The sequence below is a fragment of the Neophocaena asiaeorientalis genome, unplaced genomic scaffold (assembly GCF_003031525.2).
Source record: "Neophocaena asiaeorientalis asiaeorientalis breed wild unplaced genomic scaffold, Neophocaena_asiaeorientalis_V1.1 scaffold298, whole genome shotgun sequence".
Classification (NCBI taxonomy): Eukaryota; Metazoa; Chordata; class Mammalia; order Artiodactyla; family Phocoenidae; genus Neophocaena; species Neophocaena asiaeorientalis.
The window spans coordinates 111,112-131,385 of NW_020171997.1; the positions used below are offsets into that span (position 1 = coordinate 111,112).

General features: G+C 36.9%; 1 protein-coding gene across 1 annotated transcript in view; it reads right to left on the reverse strand.

The window, feature by feature from the left end:
* The window catches only part of CEP152 (centrosomal protein 152), a 94,351-nt gene that overhangs the window by 11,063 nt on the left and 63,014 nt on the right, over nucleotides 1–20,274 (reverse strand). The window contains exons 18-22 of the mRNA XM_024748804.1: nucleotides 19,041–19,322; nucleotides 16,673–16,804; nucleotides 11,158–11,808; nucleotides 7,736–7,877; nucleotides 3,306–3,473 (exon numbers count right to left, since the gene is read on the reverse strand). Coding sequence (XP_024604572.1) covers nucleotides 3,306–3,473; nucleotides 7,736–7,877; nucleotides 11,158–11,808; nucleotides 16,673–16,804; nucleotides 19,041–19,322 — 1,375 coding nt within the window. The remainder of the gene's footprint in view (nucleotides 1–3,305; nucleotides 3,474–7,735; nucleotides 7,878–11,157; nucleotides 11,809–16,672; nucleotides 16,805–19,040; nucleotides 19,323–20,274) is intronic.

The following is a 20,274-nucleotide window of genomic DNA, read 5'->3' on the forward strand; positions in this document are numbered from 1 at the left end:
AATTGTTTTATATGCATGTGTTTTGTTTTCCAGTTAGACTAAAGGCTTTATTTGGAAACATAGTAGGTTTCCTAATTCCATGTCCCTCATGGACCCTGGTATACAGTCTATGCTCATATAAATGATCATTGAACAAGTACCTCAATACAAAATTAAAAAAATATTAAGCTTAAGTAGGTGCCATTTTCCGAAATAATGTAAGATGTTCAATTCTTTGAACTTTTAAAAAGAAGATGAGGAGACTGACGGAGTCCATGTGGTAGAGAGAACAAAGCATGAATTTCAGAGTCAGAGAGACAAGGGTTTAAATCCTAGCTTTTCTTCTAACCAGCTGGATGAGCTTAGGCAGATTACTTAATCTTTCCGAACCTGAGTTTTTTCATATGTAAAGTGGGGATAGTATCACCTACCTTGAAGATTATAATGGAAATAATATAGTAAGTGAACGGCGCCTTATACAAGGCCTGGCAATATCAACATTTAATACCTATGAACATGGCACCCCATATTTCCTGCTACGCCACCCTTTCAACACACCCTATAAGTTGGGGAATGAATCAGTCTGTTCCCCCAGCGATGGATATAGCTTGTATATTTCTAAACCACTCACTCTTACACCATCACTTTTCAATAAATGCTCCCATGACAGTGGAAAATGGGATTTAAGAAACAAAAAACAATAACAAAAATATTATCAACTAATAGATTTCCATTAAGACAAACACTGAAATCAAACTATCAGATGACTTAAATTCTGACCCTGACTCCTTTTATCAGCCTGCTGTTTTGAGCTAACTATCAACTTCGTTGGATTATTTCTAAGTCCACGAATTATAGAAGTTATCAGCCTCAAAAAGCACTATGTAGAATAACTACTGTATGATCACAATGTATTGTGCTAAATATTATTATTTATAAAGAATAATCACATCCAACTGCCCTTGTCATTTCATTATGTAAAACAAATTTTCATCAAATTTACAATAGCCACACTGTATCTACATCCACAGTTGGACAAATTTACTCTCTGGCCTCTATTAAAGACCTAAGCAATCACCATGGGAACTCTGTTGTTTTTTAACTCAAAATTCCTAAAACCCTTTCTTTCCTTAAAGTAATTATCATCTATGTCTAGCAGACTTAGCAAGCAGTAGGTGGGAGTAGGTGGCTGCTCTTGGGCAACAAGATTTACCGAGTGTGCCATGATGCCAGGTCCTGTGCTAAGTGCTAGGACCATCACACTCCAAAGGAGAATAGAGACAATAAATAATGGCAAGCTCATGAATGTTATAAAACTCACAGGAGCTGTGGAGAATGTCTAACGGAGGAACCTGACCAAGTCTGGGGTAGTTAGGAAAGCCTCTCTGAGGAAGGCATGAGCCAGGGCTTTGATGAGTAGGGTTAGCCAGGCAATGTGACCCGATGGGAAGACAGACGGTGGGGTAAAGGAAGAGATGCAAAGAGACTCGGAGAAAAGAGACAATGAAACCCCTACCACAGCTCTATTAGAGAATAAGAGGGCTGGGCAGGGGCAGTTGGGGAACAAGGTTGAGGGGCTGGCAGATGTGGGATCATGAAGGGCTTCTTAAACTCCATGTTAAAGTGTTTGTATTTCATACCGAGAGCCAGACAAGTCACTGAAGCCTTGAAACAAGACAGTGTGACGATCCAATTTACTTTTTTAAAAGGTTGCTCTATTCCTTCAGAAATTCTCCAACTGGTAGAGTCTTTATGTATTACTTATGCATCTAGAATGTCTTTGGGGATTTTAAACTGTTGTCTTCAGTTTTGTTTTTTGAATAGAAAATATCCTAATAATTGTAATAATAATACCTCAAAAAGGTTGATTCAGGAAGTATGTCATTAACAGAGCCTGTATCTAAACTGCGTGCCAAATAGCCAGAAACTGAAATAAAGCAACACTAATTGTGCACTCAGAATAAATCAGACACCAGAAGACAAAAAAAAAAAAAAAAAAAAAAAAAAAGGTCGCTCTAGCTGCCTGATGGAGAATGGATTGGAGGGGCGAGACTGTAAGCAGAGATAACTGGTGTCCAGGAAAGTGACAGAGGTGAATGCAGAAAAAGAAAGTGAACCTATCTGTCTGGTCTTTCCTGGATGACACATTATTTGAGACCCTTGCATTCAGTCCTTCATTCATTCAAACATTTATTACTGTCTGGTATGTAATGGGCACCATGACTATAAGGAAGAACAAAGATAATTCCTTATTCTCAAGAAATTTATAGGTTAAAAAAGATAGTGGGCAAGTAACCAAAAAGTGAAATGCAGAATGTTAATTGAGGAAGAGCCAAGTGCTCTGGGGCCTCATAGGAGCGGCCCGTCTAACCCAGACTGGGGAAAATCAAGGCTCTGCAGATAAGGTGTCTTCTCAGTTGAATCCTAAAGGATGAGGAAGAGTTAGACCGAAACGAGAATGAGAGGGGAAAGTGTAGGACAGAATGATAATATTGTATTCAAGCTCCAGCAGTAGAAGAAAATCCCCGACCAGCTGAAGCGTCTGAAATATTTCAAATGTAAAGAATATAAAGCACAAATGTAAAGAATATAAAGCACACATATAAAGGATACAAGGCAACAGTGAAAGGTAAGAGGGAGCAGCCTCATGAGCCCAATAGCCTCCCTTCTTCAAAAGGGCAATAGGAAATGGCAGAAGATATCCCTCTTAGATAATTTCCTGACACTGCTGTGAAGAATGGGCGGAAAGGAGGCCAGATCAGACCCATATGCCTTGGGTCATGTCTTCTCCCGCTGCCTAGAATGCTGTTCTCTTTGGCAAACACCTTCATCTTTCAAGGCTAAGTCAAGTCTTCCTTAACTTTAATAGGAGGAAAAGTTAATTAACATCCTTTCTTCCAGGTTTACACGAACATACGGCCAGATACTCAGAGCTGAAATTATTTATTAATCTATTTTCAGTTCTCCTCACTTAATGGTAAGCTTCCTGAAGGCAGAGAACAGAGTCCTGTGCATCAGCATCAAAAGTGGAATTTTGTCTGACGTCTTCAATGCTGTATCCCCAGTGCCTACAATGCTGCTTGACACATATTGAGCACTCAGAAGCTATTCAATCAAAAAAAGAAGGAATGTGACCTTTTAATCAGAGCTCCAATTTTCCTCTTGAGTTCAATAATAATAAGTTGGTTAGTAAAAATAAGGTCCAAATTAGTTTATAATTAACCCCAAAGAGAATCAGCGCCTACATTAATTACAATGTCACATTTGAACATTTCAAAAGGATCAAAGAGATTTATCCTGGTAGCAGTGCTACTTTAAATGCTAACCTCCGATTTTTTCCACTACAGCTTTGTGCTTCCTTTCTAAATGCTGAAAATGCCTATAGCATTTCTCCAGTTTTCTTTTCAGATCTTGACATTCCTGCTTTGCCTGTTCAAGTTCTTGGAAGCAGTGTCCACCGCATGAATCTTTAATTTCAAGGATCTTTTTCTTATCTGCAAAAATTAAATGATAGCAAACTTTTGTATCAATTTAGACTAAAAAAAAGGAAGGAAGGAAGGCGGCAGGAAGAAAGGAAGGAAGGAAGGAAAGGAAACCAGATGACATGACTAAAGGCTACAGTGTAACTGAAAAGAGCATGATGCTTAAGAGAGAGACCTGAATTTAAATCTTGTTTCCACTATTTACCAGCTGTTATATTACTTAACCTCTCTTGAGACTTAGTTCTCTAATATGTAAAATTGAATAATACCATCTGTTTTAAAAATTGCCATGAAACCCAATGCTCAGATCGTAGTATTGAATACAATTCCCCACTAAAAGGAACCAGGGATCTTCAAGAAACGGCTGACTCCAGTGCTTAGGGTATATACAAGATGAGACTAGAATATTTTGCTATGCCAGAAATTAAGAAATTACTCAAAAACACAGGCATGTCACAAGGACATAGGAGCCAGTTTGAAGGGGCTCCATTAGCTGAATCTGGGACAATTTGAACACTAATTAAGTGTAGTAATGAATTATAAAATATTGAAAAGATAGGAATTTGAGTCACACCAATAATCCTACGATAATGGGATAAATGGATGGATAGATGGATAGGCAGGTAAGTTGGTAGACAGGTAGACGGACAGATAAATAGAAAAATAAACAAACCGGTAGTAACTACACAGGCAAACTAGAGAGGAGGATTCTCAGTGATAACAACATTCCAAGTGCCAAATGGTAAAAGTAGAAGGAGGTCTGGAGGTGAAAAAATTAAAACTTTTTGCAACTGCCAGAGTAAAGACTGGATCAGATAAGATTCAGCAGTGACTGCTAAACATAAGGGAAAGTTTTAATGAGGAGAAGGACATTTTTATGGTCTTGAAAGTGTCTCCCCACAGATTGCTTATTACTTGTGATGGGGTAAAAACACAGTAATTAATACAGTGAAGAAACTGGACAACACCTTGACCAGGTGCTCAAATGAACCTCACCAATAAAAGACAAACAGACATTGAGTACCTCCAGATATGATAGCATGTCACCTATGCAGTGTTCCAGCTAAGAAAACAACTCGAATCAAAATCATGAAGAAATATCAGATAAACCCAAAACAAGGAAAAGGTGCTATTAAAAGCCAGGGGTTGATGGGTGTTGGGGAGAGCGAAGAATGTCTCTCGAAAACATCAATGCCATAAAAAGCAAAGAGAAGAATATCCTAGATTAAAGGAGGTTAAAGAGACATGACATCTAAACATAACACTTGTATATGTACAGCTGATTCACTTTTATAAAGCAGAAACTAACACACCATTGTAAAGCAATTATACTCCAATAAAGATGTTAATAAATAAACATAACACCTGACCCGAGACAGATTGCTGTACTGTGGGAAAATAATGCTGTAAAGACGTTATTGGGTCAATTGACAAAATTAGAATACGAACAGTAGACTGATATAATTGTATAACACATTTTCATCTAATGTTAAATTTACTGTACTAAGGTATACAAGAAAAATCCTTGTTTTGGGAAAATATACACTGAAGTATTTTGGGGTAAAAAGGAATAATGTATATAACTTATCCTCAAGTGGTTCAGGAAAAAATGAAATGTTCAGAGACACACACACAGAGGAGCACAAATGGAATAAAATGTTATCAATAGGTGTATCTAGGTAAAGGGAATATGAGTGTTCTTTGCAACTATGTTTATTTTTGCAACTTTTTTGTAAGCTTGAAATTATCTCCAAATGAAAAAAAGATTCAAAACTGTCAGGAGGTATAAATGCATAAAATTTGTTTGGTACAGTACCTGGCATGGAGCAACTATACAATAAGGAATAGCTATTGCTATTAGTAACACATAGAGTTTATAAAATTTAAGTAATATTCAAAAATGATACAGAAATAGATTATTACTATTAATATAATTGATATAATAAAGTAGGAATACAAACTGGCACAGGCTCAGAGGCCAATATCCAAAATGTTGATGTAAAAACATTAGTCCAGAAAAATTATTCTTAGCTCTCTTCTGTTTTTTTTTGGTTTTTTTTTTTACTGTACGTGGGCCTCTGTGGTCCCTCTCACATTGCGGAGCACAGGCTCTGGACGCGCAGGCTCAGCGGCCATGGCTCACGGGCCCAGCCGCTCCGCGGCATGTGGGATCTTCCCGGACCGGGGCACGAACCCGTGTCCCTTGCATCGGCAGGCGGACTCTCAACCACTGCGCCACCAGGGAAGCCCTCTTAGCTCTCTTCTGACTTTTTAGTTTCATTTAAATGGTGCCATTTAAGTTTACGAGCATCAAAGGATTAGTGAAGCATCACCATACGTGGCATTTATATATTTCATTTAAGATATGGTTTTGTAAACCTAGAAAGCAGGCAAATGCCCATTGATAAGAGAATAAATTATAGTATATTCACACAATGGAATACTATACAGCAATGAAAATGAATGAACCAGAGCTATATGCATTAAAAAGACAAATCTTACAAGCTTGATATTAAGTGGAAAAAAAACAAATTACAGAGACTAAAACAAGTATTAAACCATTTTTATAATGTTAAAAGGCAAACAAAATATAGCACAAGCTTTCTGAGGATACCTATATTTGGTCAAAACAAAGAAAAGCAAGAAGATGATTTTTTTAAATCAGAATACTTATTACCTCAGATTGTGGGGAAGTTACAGGGATGGAATTGTGGTGAAACTCACAGGGGTCTTCAACAGTACTGGTGATGTTCTACTTCCTAAGTCAAATAGTGGGTTCCTGGTTGTTAGGTTCATAACTTACATGTGTATTACATATATTCTTTGCATGTATCAAGTATTTCATAATTAATATTTAAATTAGTTTTAAAAATGATAAGATATTAGGAGAATATAACCACACAACTAACAGTGGTACTCTCTGGTGGTAGGATTATGAAAGACTTTATATGTTTTGGACTACTTAACCCTTTCCAACTTATGAATTTGTTAATGTGTTTGTTTTTAGGGAAAAAAGATTAAAGAAAGAAAAGTAAATCCTTTTATAGTTTGATTTGTCCTAAGTCAAACCTAATTTCTTTCATATTGATTGGACCTCCCACATAATATTTAAAACTCACTTCTATGCAGTTCACAAATTAGAAAGTAATTCTCAGGTTATTCCAAACATAACAACAGACATAAAATGAAATTGAAACATAGGAAGCAAGATACAAATTAAGATAGTATTACCCTACTAATTGGTAAATTAGCATTTAACTAATTGGCAAAAAGATATTCTCAACTATCTAGAACCTAGAGATAAGGAAGAAGGGTTTCTGGATAGGCAATGAGAAAAATAACTGCCAACTGACTTCTTAGGAAAGGCAGAGATTCTCTAAGACTCTGTTAATATGCCTACTGAATTAGAAACATGTGGAAGCTAAGGTTACTGACTTTGTACATATGACTTGTTCTGGCAATTCTTAGTTCTTTTCCAGGTTACAATGGAGACAGCAGACAAGAAACAAAAACAACTTATGGTTTGTACATGGAGGGAAGGAGCAGGCTCCAAGGGGTCAATGTCCTGAAAGGACTGCAGCTTATAAAGAGTATGGCAGTTCCTAGTTCAAAATCCCAGTAAATAGACAGTATAAGCCCATATTCCTCAGCGAGCTCTGAACACCTCAAGGGGCTGTAGCACAGTGCAATTCTTTCTGAACTGACAACTCTAAGTCACAAAGTAAAAGTTAAATTATTAATTCATCAAATATTCAAGGAACACAAACTATGTGCCATTCACTTTGACAGCTGGTGGAGAGGAAGAGATAAAAACACTGCCCCTCAACCTTAAGAAGCCCACAAATACATCAGAAAACACTTAATACACTTCAGAAAGATTTCTATTAAAAATAGTTGAAATAAGCTTCAATAAATTGAATGGAAAGGTCTCAGTGATTTGGCAATTCTCTTATGTGTAACCCTTTCTCATCAAAGCCAGGAAATAAAAACATGACTTCGCTACTAAAATTCTCATTATTCTCCTCATAATAAGAGTCACTTATGAATGGAGGGAAGACCATGAAATGATAGGAAGTAAGAGGGCCTAAAGCAACCCTGTTTTCTAATACAAAATGAAACCTGGGGAGAGGACACACGTTACTTAGGAGTAAAATCACACATTTGTTCATTCATGAAAACTGTGCACGTCTTTGATTTCCTTTTATCCTCAAAACAACCCTCTGGAACTGGGATTATGGATAATGCAAAGAATAGTAGGAACAAAATCCCATTACCAGCTTCTGCTTCTGCTTCTTGCATGGCCAAGGGCTGAGCGTGGTGTCCAGATGTAAGTGCAGGAAGGAGCGCCAGGACCCTAGGGTCTCCTCTGCCGGTGATCCTTGTGGCAGGATCCTTAGAGATCTTGGTCATATTTCTCTGAAACAGATTATCTTCATAGTTAATGCTTATTAAAAATCTTTCTCTACTCAAAATACTAATATTAAAAATATAAAAAGAAAACACAGCCTGAAAAAAATCTTGCCTAAACTATCACCAATATTTTTCTTAGGGTTTTCTGTGAATACTGTCATTACTATGAGCTAGACTCCTATAACCATATTTTCCCAATTAGAACATCATCCAACAGAGGACTGGTGGGCCAGCTACGGGACAGACAGGAGATATAGTTTCCACTTCTAAGATATTTTAATGGTTTCTGTGATCAAACCACAGGACAGGCTATGTGAAATCAGAATTGTTTTTGAAAATCCAGAACATTTTCACTTCAGCAGGGAGAAAATTCATTAGAAACTATAGTACCAACCTTTTGCCTCCCATGAATTGAAAGTAACAACAGTAAAAACAATTTTTGAAACATATAGTATGTTATGTTTCTAAATACTTGAATACATATTGTCATTTGTTCACAAGGAAAGACAGTCGAATGCCAATGTGAAGGAGAGACACTGAGGCTCATCTGAGTGAAACATCTTGCACAAGACCATTTCCTCACTAATATTTATTGAACACTTTCTGCATTCTAGTTTCTGTTTTGGCAGCACAGCTACTAAATTCATTAATGGTGGGACATTCTTTTAAGGCAATATATTTTCAGATTTTGGACAACTACTAAATCTCAAACAGAACAGGTAATCTTGAGAAAGCTGTCTTGTTTAATTACTTAAAATACATTATATATGCTTAATTCTAGAAGCCTTGATTTTGATTTTGAGAAACTCATTTCATTGTCAGGACACCTACCCATGCCGCCCAACAGAGGCAGAGGTCAGTAGGTACAGAGACAATGCAAACTCCAGTCAGTCAAGAGGGTATGAGGTTGAGGCCAAAAGGAATAATAAAAAAACTGATCCCAAAGGGAGCCAATATTTCCAGTTTCTACTCAAAACTGGAGAAAGCCAAGATGGCAAAAAAGGCAGGAGCAGCAACCTTTTGTCTTAGTTTTAACTTGACATGGGTGGTAAGAAAACACAAAACACACATCCTTAAATTTGTTTAAAAATGTTATTCCAGTTGATATTTCTGTTTTCTTTTATCTATTATGAACTGCTGTATTAATATACTTAGTATATGAATATAAATCATATATTTGATAAGGCATTCATTTTATTGGAAACCATATTTTTAATTCATTGCATTCTTGCCATTTAAAATCTGGATCATCTAAACTTAAATGTTCTCACCAACAAAAAATAAGGTAAATATGTGCAGTGATGGATGTGTTAATTTAGATGGTGGGGAGCCTTTCACAATTATATGTATATCAAATCATCATGATGACACTGTAAATATCTTACTATTTTATTTGTCAATTATAGCTCAGTAAAGCTGAAAAAAATTGATTAAAAATAAATTAAATCTTGATCACCTAAGTTATTTTAATGAGGACTTGTTTTATATATACCGATCGTTTTTTCCAGTTTTAATTTTTGTGAACAGTTCTAAAAACCACAAATTTAATCAATTAAAAATCATAGTTCTTCACATTTATGGCACCTATATTGCAAATTTATAATCACTGCTTTATAATTATTGCTTTATCTCAAGGTCCTGAGCTGAGTTAGCACTAAGACAGCAGAAGGTTGAGTATTATTCTTCTGTGAGAAATGCCAGATTAGGCATTTCAGAGGCACCTTTTTCTCAGGAACAGAATCTGATCCCACTCAGTGAAAGCTGCAAAAGTCTAAACTCTTAGCCAAATTATGTGATTCTGTCTCCATATACGTGTGAGACACATAAAGTCTTACAGAGGATCTTACACTGCTTGCACAATTTTAAGCCCTATAAAAAGACCCCAGGGTTGATTATATATATTAACAGTAGGAGAAAGGTGTTGTAGTTTCTTGACTTTCAGAGCAAAGTTTCCTTTTGCTTCAGGAAAGCAAACTTGAAAGCATATAACATGATTTTCCCATCACTTCTTACCCTTAAAGTCTGCTATAAATAATTCTTCTTAATTATCTACTTTTTCCAAAAATTCTCAGTCATGCAGTATTCATGGGAAGTGGTCTTGCTGAGTTAATTTTACATTAAAATCAACTATTAAGAGTAACATCTTTGTGAAATCAAGAATAAAAATATCAATTGGGTTGAATTGGGATGGGATAGATTGATCTTTCAGGTTCCTTTGGCTCTAAAATTCTGTAGTGTTTCAAATGCAAGATGCAGAAAGATCAAACTGTGTCATTTGTATCCTACCAAAATCCAAGGAATTAGACCAGGGATTTGTATTTTATTTTTCAGATGAGCAACTATGTCTACCCAAGGTAAATAAGCTATTTATCGCTAAGTATGAAGCTGGAACTCAGATTTTTTTGTAGCTTATAACTCTTTCCAGTAGGTATTAATACCAAATGCTCAATCCGGGCCTTGAAAATCTTTAATCACAATATTTTAATGAACTGTAGTTCTTATGTCTCAACTCTTCTATCAGACAAACCTTATAATATTGGCATTTTTTTTCTACCTCGAATTCCAAATGTTGAAATTGGCTGGTCGCAATGCCTAGAATATCATTCCGGATTTTTCATGCATATCTAATGTCTTTAATCATAAGGCAGCAAGACTTTGGTTTTATCAGATCTTCCACACAAACTAAAAGTCAGAGAATACTTACACAACAAAAAGAATACAACTAATTCATTCTACATGCACATATATAGTACACTAACAAAACTGGGCTTTTTGTGTGAGTGAGCCGTACCTCTACTTGCTTGTTTCTATATCAATATTCCTTGTACCCAGTTGGCATTTTTTGCCTACATGAGATATAAATTCCTTGAGGGCAAGAAATAGGCTTCCAAACTCTTTAGAAGATCTTAAGAAACCCTAGTTTAATACGATGCATATTTCTTGAAGTAGTCATGCCCAGAAAACAAAAATAGGAATGAAAGTTATTCAGTTTCTGAAATCTCAGGCCCTTACAAAGAACAGTATATATATATTTTTTTAGGAAAAAGATGTCTAGTCGCTAAAAGCTCTGCTCATATTTGTGGCACTATGAAGAAGCAAATTTTGGGGGAGGGGGCAAAAAAATTGCAATCCTTTGAATTTGCTAAAAGTTTTTTAAACCACTAGTAAAAACACAAGTCTTACACCTATTAAACTGGAGAATGAAGAAAGGAAAAAGTACCAAATGCAGCTTCTACAATCATCTTTCACATTTAATCACAGCTTTTTTCACTTATTAGGAACATACCTTTCCCCAGTCTGAGTTGACAGCTTCCATAAGTAGGGAAAGTATATCTTGAAATGCTTTCTGTATGCAGGTCTTTAGTTTTTCAAAATATTGCACAGACACCCATTTCGAAGAACAAGTCGACATGAGTTCCAAAAGGTACTTGTTCTCTGAACCACTGGCTTGCTCCTTCTGGGTGTCCTTTAAGAGAAACTCAAGGACAGTTAGGATGTCTTCCTCATACTGATGGATTTCCAGTTGGATCCGCCTAGCTTCCTGCACAGTCCATTCTCTGCGACTCTGGTCTAAACACGTTTGTAATTCTATCTCCTTCTGAAGGAGTAGTTCAGTTTTTTGTTTCATAAAGTCTTCTTTAGCTGCTGCAAGCACCTCACTGATTTTATTTCGATGATCATCTAAAAACTGCCGGTAATCTTGCTCATTTTGTTCTTGAATTCTGTGGATTTCTTCTTGCTTTTCTTTGTTCCATTCACTCTGGGCCTTTGCCAGCTCAGCCCTGACAACCATGGGGACTTCCTCATTCTTTAACTCAAGCTCTCTCTGCAGAGAATGAATCTTCTCTTCCAATTGCTTTCCAGGTATGACATTTTTCTCCAGATTTGCAATCTCGCTTTTCCATTTCTCTTTAGCTTCAGAAATAGCAAACAATATCTAAAGGACATAATAATGTACAATGAAAACTCTTTATGATTCTCCTCATTGATAAAAAAAAATTAAAGTAACCATTTGGGTTAATCTTTGAACTTATTAATAAGAGATTTAAAATCAAAATTAAAGGGAAAAAGTAAATTTAGATAAGACATTGGCTGGTCCTAAAATACACTAAACTTAAGGATCTTTTCCCTCATTTTAAATCACCTAATACTTTGTCTTACGTTATTTAAAATAAAACATCCATTTCTATATGAATAACTAGAAATTTAAACTGACCAAAAATATATAATCACATAATTATCTAAAACTAATTTTAGAAAAAAATTCATATTTGTTTTTTTAATACAGATGCTGTCTCAAATCTAAGCCCCCAACAAATGAATTATCTTTTATATGAAGCAAAAGCAGCCTCTGAGGAAATCTTACTAATATTTTTAGGAATGTAACACATAACCTGCACAATAACTTGCTGACAAACATACTGTATTTTAATGTAATTTTAGTGGTTAAAACAGTTCATTAAATGACAATATCAAACAGAAAAAGTCATTTTTTCATTAATCCAATTTTTGTTTATAACAGAATAGCAAGACTAGCAGATCACAGACACCAGTAGTACCTAACCAAAAAGTAATAGGGAATCAAAAAGCCTGAGCTGTAGCTCAAATCCTGACTTGGATTGCAGAGGCAGCCTAGCACAGTGCTTAACAGAACAGGCTCTGGAGACAAACTGCTGGAATTAACTTCCCATTCCTCAATTTCTTTGAGCCTCAGTTTCCTCATCTATAAAATGGAGATAATTACAATGCTCACCTAATAGTTTTTTTTTTCCTTTTTTTTGGATTAAATGACAAAAGGAAATAACCTATTTAAAGCACTTAGGGGACTTCCCTGGTGGTCCAGCAGTTAACAATCTGCCTTACAATGCAGGGGACGAAGGTTCAATCCCTGGTCAGGGAACTAAGATCTCACATGCCGCGGGGGAAACTAAGCCTGCGCGCTTCAACTACTGAGCCTGTGGGCTCTAGAGCCCGCACACCACAACTAGAGAGCTCGCGCACCGCAACGAAGACCCGACGCAGCCAAATAAATAAGTAAATAAATATCTTTTAAAAATAAAATAAGGGCTTCCCTGGTGGCGCAGTCGTTGAGAATCGGCCTGCTGATGCAGGGGACACGGGTTCGTGCCCCGGTCCGGGAAGATCCCACATGCCGCAGAGCGGCTGGGCCTGTGAGCCATGGCCGCTGAGCCTGCGCGTCCGCAGCCTATGCTCCGCAACGGGAGAGGCCACAAGTGAGAGGCCCGTGTACCGCAAAAAAATAAATAAATAAATAAAATAAAAAATAAAATGAAGCACTTAGAGCCTGGCAAACAATAAGACTCAAAATATGTTATATAGTTACTGTTACTGTTGGCTGCATGGGCTTAGAAAAATTCTTAATCTCTTTTGCACTTAGTGTCCTCTATAAAACGAGCAGATTGGATGATGATCTCAAGTCCCTTTTACTTCTAATACTCCCTGGATTGAATTCAAAGAAGTCACAAGGATACAAATGTATAAGAAGAACTGGCCATCTCCAAAGGCTTGGCCTAGACAATGGTGACTGTTATGTATCAGTACCATATATACTGACTATACTGCTGAACTGAATGAATAAGCATTTTCAGAATTCTAATGGAAAACTGATGAATTCATAAGAGTGCTAACAGAAGATCAAGATGAAAAAAATTAACTACATGGGACTGAGTGAACTGATGAGGTTGATTATAATTTTTGTGACCTTCTGTTTGAATTTAAAAAAAAAAATCCCAAAAGGACTCAGAGGCAAAAAATATACAAGTCAATTTTCACTGTAAAGTAAAGGAGCTGTTACAGTGGAGGATTACTGGACTAAAGGTCAATATTATGACATAGAAAAAAAAAAATATATATATATATATGTCAAAAAACTACCATATATACGCTCTGGCTATTGAGACAGGGGGTCTGCGTCCTTAATTCTCAGCTATTATATAACTATAGCGGACATCTTCAACTATATGGATACCTAGACACATGTTACATACCTTTATTCAATAAAATGTGTTCCTGAATAGTTGGATATAAATCAAAAAATTTGAAACATACTTTAAGTTTACTAAAGGAACCCACTATCTAAGATGAGCTTTACAAAGGAATTCACAGAAAAACTCTTTTGCTACCAGCAGAATAATTCAGTAATGATGTGAAACATGTTTGAAACATGTTTCCTTTCCCAAAAAGGAAATCAGGTCGTGTCACAATGGATGCCTGGAAATTATTAACAGGTAACCTGGGTGGAGGTGTCAGATCCCAGGGAATTTGCATGACCCGCCCAAAGCTCACCAAAAGTGTACAACCTCTCACATAAAATTTTACAAGGAGAATTTAACAGCATTAATTTATTTAGTGTTTCCTGATGTTGCTACACATTAGAATCACCTAAGGAGCTTTTAAAATCCCTAGGCCCAGGGCTTCCCTGGTGGTGCAGTGGTTGAGAGTCCACCTGCCGATGCAGGGGACACGGGTTCGTGCCCCGGTCCGGGAGGATCTCACATGCCGCGGAGCGGCTGGGCCCGTGAGCCATGGCCGCTGAGCCTGTGCGTCCGGAGCCTGTGCCCCGCAACAGGAGAGGCCACAACAGTGAGAGGCCCGCGTACCGCAAACAAAACAAAACAAAACAAAAATCCCTAAGCCCAGGTCACACCCTGTACCAATTGAAACATAAAGCCTTGGGGTGGGAGCCAGGCAAAAGTATTTTTTAAAAGATCCTCACATTTTTCCAATGTGCAGCAAAGTTTGGGAACCACTGAACCAACTTGCCGACTTCTGGACTCTGGAAACTGGCTTTAAGTTTCCACAGATCTTGATGGATCACTCTAATCTTATAAGAACTCTCCAGCAAATGCTTTGAAACTGGCTCTTGCTCATCTCATTTGGCTTGGAGGAAGCATTTGCACAAAACACTAAGTTTTGTGGCTGAATAATTATCTAGAACACTGCTACTCACACCCAAGTGTGGTCCAAAGACCAGCAGTTACCACATCACCCAGGAGTCAGTTACAAAGTCTCATTCTCAGGACTTACTCCAGACCCAACAAATTAGCATCTCCAGGAGCAAAGCCCAGGAATGTGCTCTAACAAACCCTCCAGGTGATTCTCATGCCTGCTAAAGTTTGAGAAGCAACACACCGTCCTCTCGTTTCTGTATTTCTGCATTCACATATATTCAGACCTTCTGTGTTAAGGAAAAATCAACTTTATTATTCTTAACTTCTGAGCTCTAAGACACATATGCATACCATCATATTATTTCCTCTTTCTCTCTCCCTCTTAAATTTCCTTTTGAAATATTTCAACGTACTAAATGTACAGAGAATATTGTAATGAACCATTACATGAACTACCCATGAACTACCACATAAGTTGAGAAAAGTATCAGATTTTTTACTTATGCTGAATTTATTTCCTTAAGTAACTTGTGGAATAAGATTATGAATGCAACGTATGACTCATTTACAATGTCTGTTACGCACATTATTTTCTAAAATGGTTGTGACAACAGAAGAGTAGCGTATGCTTGATACTGCAATCTATTTTGTGCATTACAATTAAGAAGAGAAGATATAAACATATGGCATAACATATCACCTTAAGTTTGCTATTTGGACTCTCATGAAGACTATCTGTTCATATCTTTGGTGTACTCACCCACAGATTCTCTTATAAATTTGTATTGTTCTTTTTAATCATATATTAGTATTAACGTTTCTGTTTGATTCATTTACTTTCTTTATTTTTATTATCCCCTTCACTTGTTTTTTATTACAAAAACAAATGTTTTAAATGTTTGTACATATTTTATCCCATTTACCTATCTTGGCTACTGTGCCTTGCCTGTTGCCTCACAAATGAGTTATTATGATGCAAATCTGAAATATTCCATTTCTTTTAATTTTTCTATACTCTCATTTAAAAATATTTGTCAAAAAAAAAAAAAAAAAAATTTGTCTTCTGAATCAACCTAGAGTTTGTTGTGGTGTAGGGGGTGGGAAAACAATTTTTCTAAAATGCTATCATAAGATGATTTATTATGGAAAATTCCTCATTTCCTTGTTTTGAAACAATTTATTAAGCTTTTAGTCATAGTTGGGCCTATCTCAAGTCTGTATAGTACTGAATGAAAAAGAATTCTATTTTTGTGACTCAACACTGTCTGAATTGCTGCTTTCCAACATATTCTATTAAGTGTTAGGGCTGGACTACTATTTCTTTTCCAGAACATTTAGAAAAATTTCTAGTCCTTTCAGTTTTCCAAATAAATTTTAGAATTATTGTGCCAAACTTCAAAACTATGTTCAGTTTATTGGCATTTTGATTAGAACTGGTTTACACTAATAAATTAAGTTGTGAGGATACAAATGGTTAAAATATCTGATGTTTCCAGTCAAGGGACATGACATCTCTGGAAAAGAGAGCTTGTTATTTATCAAGGGGAGTATATTATAAGACTACTGACACAGCACAGAAAACAGTAGTCATGCATGTGAAAGGATACTGTATAGCTAATTGCTCTCTCAGTTTCTCCTAAAGATACCACAAGATAAATAGGGATTTCATTCCATGGAAAGGTTATGCTCCAGATTATGAGAGTTTCACAACCCTGAAACACATTCTCTCCCCCTCCACAACTTGATGATGATGAGAACAGATCCCACTAACCAGGCCCTATGCTTAGTATGCATTATCGCATTTAATCCTCCCACAGTGCTGTGAGCAGGTAGGAGTTCCCGGGACTGAGATGAGGCCCTCCTGAAGCTTCTTTCCAGGAGAGCTCTTACCCGTTTGGCCACAGACTGCTCTTGTAGCTCCTCCCACTTTTTCTGTTCTGCCCTTAGAAGTGCTTTATACTCTGCAAGCTCCGGCAGTTCTTCCAGCCACCGATGACGAGCATTTTGCACAGCTGTTTCTACCTGCAGGAGAGCAATTGCAGGAGAGAGGTAAAGGAACGTATAAAATTTCAGAAAGATCCCATGTGCAGGTAACCACTGTGATTTCATGTGCATTTACATTGTATTGCACTACAGTAGTTAAACTGACTTCAAGCACCCCACCTTACCCCAAACAGTAGGGGTTCTAAATGTTCTAAATGTCCCATACTATCCACTGCAAAAGGCAAAGTGGGAATTAGAAATCTATACATGTTTGATGGCCACTACTATTATTAGAAAGCTTTATACAAAGTACCAATTGCCATTTCCAACAAACTCCTATTTATCTTGGGGAGAAAGAAGAAGACATGCAGGAAGGCTGCTTGGTGTCAGCCGCTGTCCAATCAGTATACCCACCACCTCCTCAGACCTCGTGCCCGACATATAAACACACGCACACAGGCAAGCATGCACCAACATATTGTAGTTTAGAGCCCTACACTTGGCAAATTTTCTTGCTGTCAAGAATGAATTTGTGACTATCAAGTGAGGCTGATAGTTCAGTTCTGGCAAAAATGTAAGACTTGATGAATTCTGAGGGTGATCTGGTTGTACATCTGTTACAGGGTGACCACAGATCATTTATTAAATAAACTTTCCTTATTTCCTTGTTTGAAATATCCAGATACACAATATACATATAGCCGTACACACACACAAGAGCAGAGTTGATATAAGGGGCTGAATTTCTCACTAAAATTCTAAATACATTTATAGGTAAATTCCAGGAAGTTAAAAGTATGGGGAAAAGATAAAGCTCCTATAGAAATTTACATTCCTTTAGAAGTTATTATGAACATTTCCTTTCTACTATATCATGCTATTTGTTTTTCTTCACAAGATCTGTGATTGTATAAATACCTAAGCAGCACCCCTAAGAACATGTCTCTTTGCCTACAGAACATTTTCTTAACTCTGTTGAGAAAATTATTTTTTAACTGATTGAAAATGTCCTTGATACAATTACTATATTTGCCTATGCTTCCAAACTTTAAGGATTCCTTGTAAAACCATGTATAACAATTTAACAAATAGGTAGAATTTCAAATATTTATCAAAAGCAGAGTATGTTTTTTTTAAAACTGTACTTCAGGCATTATCTTAAGACTTTATAATAAGTAAAAGATCTAAAATAAAAAGTATACAATAAATAATATTATATTAAGGTCCAGGGACCTCTGAGGGCTAGAAACCCTGTCAGATGGTCTGTGAGGTCAAAACTATTTTCAAAAATTTGGACCTTATATGTCTTTTTTTTACTCCCATTCTTTCATGTGTAAATAGTGCACTTCTCCAGAGGCTACATGCTGTATGATATGTCTCTTCTCTGATAGCCAATGGCAAGTATGAGCGAGGATTCTTCTTTTTTAAATTTCTTAGATATTTTTCCAATACAGTAAATAGACATACTACCAACACAGAAAAAGCTCTTTCGAGTCTTCAATTTTTAAAAGCGTAAAGACATCCTGAGAACAAAAAATTCAAGAATCACTGTAATAGATAATATTGATAAATCAAATAACTCATCGTTATTCTGTTAACACAGAGCTATACTTTTCTCTGGATGACCTTTCTTGGAACCAAGTAACGTATTATAGTTTAGAGCCTTACACCTGGCAAATTTTCTTGCTGTCAAGAATGAATTTGTGACCATAAAGTGAGGTTGATACTTCAATTCTGGCAAAAATGTAAGACTTGATGAATTCTGAGGGTGATCTGGTTGTACATCTGTTACAGGAAGACAGGGGTTGGGATTTATAGACAAAGTCCCATTTGCAGGGGAATGCCTGCAGATTCACCTCTCAAGTCTCAACACAAGATACTGTTATATACCTTATTTACTTTAAGCTTACTTATCTATAACTACCTTAGGGGAATATTTACTATAAAGTTAGATAAGAAAGATTCATAATTAAACTGTGCTTCATTCAGATGTAAAACCATCATCGTTAACCTCAGGCATCTTAATGTTTAGACAGACCTCAGAGGAGCAAAAATTTTGTAAACTGAAAGAACATACAAAAAAACTGAGAGGCGACAGCTTTGTGACAGAAATATAATGACAAATTTGGCAACAACATAAGATTGTTATCCTACTCTGGGGTATACAAAATGTTTAAGTATAAAGTTATAAACAAGTTCAATAGTAGCACTTTACGGGTTTTCATTAACAGGCAGGCAGTTCCAATAATTTTACTATAGGAAACCTGCCTTTTACCTGTTTGGCAATATTTTCACAATATTTGAGTTCCGATTCAACCTCAAGTTGCTTCAAGCCCCCGTTGATGGCTATTTCCTTCTCCTGCTCTAAATTGTGCTGGATCTTTCGCTTCTGCTCTTCTATCATGATTGCCATCTCTTTCTTGGAAATAACGTCAATGGCAGTTTCTTGGTCAGTTTGGCTGCAACAATCTGAGGTCTTCTTTTTCATAGCCTTTATAGTTTGATCCAGCTTAGACTGCCACTCCTTTTCAAGCTGCTGAATAAGTTCTTGTTTGATCTGTTCTCAGAAGAAAAAATCGTATGAAAAGAAAAATATTCAAATAAGCAAAAACTAGAATAGCTAGCCAAAAAAGCAACCACAGCAGTGTTTGAAAACCATCTAGACATTGTTGTAGTTATTAGGTGAGGTTTAGAAATTTAGTCAATGAGAATATATTCAAGGAAATCCTGAAAGTTACTCTTTGACCTTATCTATGGGACATAAATCACATGGAAGAGTTAAGTATATTGTGTAAGGTCAGGCTATCTTGCTCTCAAGATGCGACCTTCTGGAAGCTTTGACATGGCCACTACAATGATCGCATGATAAAAAAACAACAAAGAAAACTTCTACTATTAATATGTGATTTTCCATCAATACCAGGCTTTCCACAAAGCAGGCACTGGGTAAGCATAATTAATGAAACTAAAATTGAACAATCTAAAAAACATTTTTACTTATTTGGACACATTAGAATCTTGTTTCTTGTGATATGAAATTGTACTCAGTCAACTGCGTTCAAGAGGAGGGCATGGGCTTCCCTGGTGGCCCACTGGTTGAGAGTCCACTTGCCGATGCAGGGGACACGGGTTCGTGCCCCGGTCCGGGAGGATCCCACATGCCGCGGAGTGGCTGGGCCCGTGAGCCATGGCCGCTGAGCCTGCGCGTCCGGAGCCTGTGCTCCGCAACGGGAGAGGCCACCACAGTGAGAGGCCCGCGTACCAGAAAGAAAAAAAAAAAGAGGAGGGCATTATTGGAAGGATGCCTTAGTGATTCTACTTTCAACAGTGTAGTGGGATGGACCCAAACATAATTAGTACTGGGCAAAACTGTGAAATAGCAAAATTTGCTTTTCCCTTTTCCTGTTTCCCACCTCCTGGGTATCCAGAGTTCTCAGCTTCCCTGGCTACCACAGCCCCTGGCTGTATTGCTTCTCTCAAAAAGGTCATCTTGTGTGGCCTATTTTGCT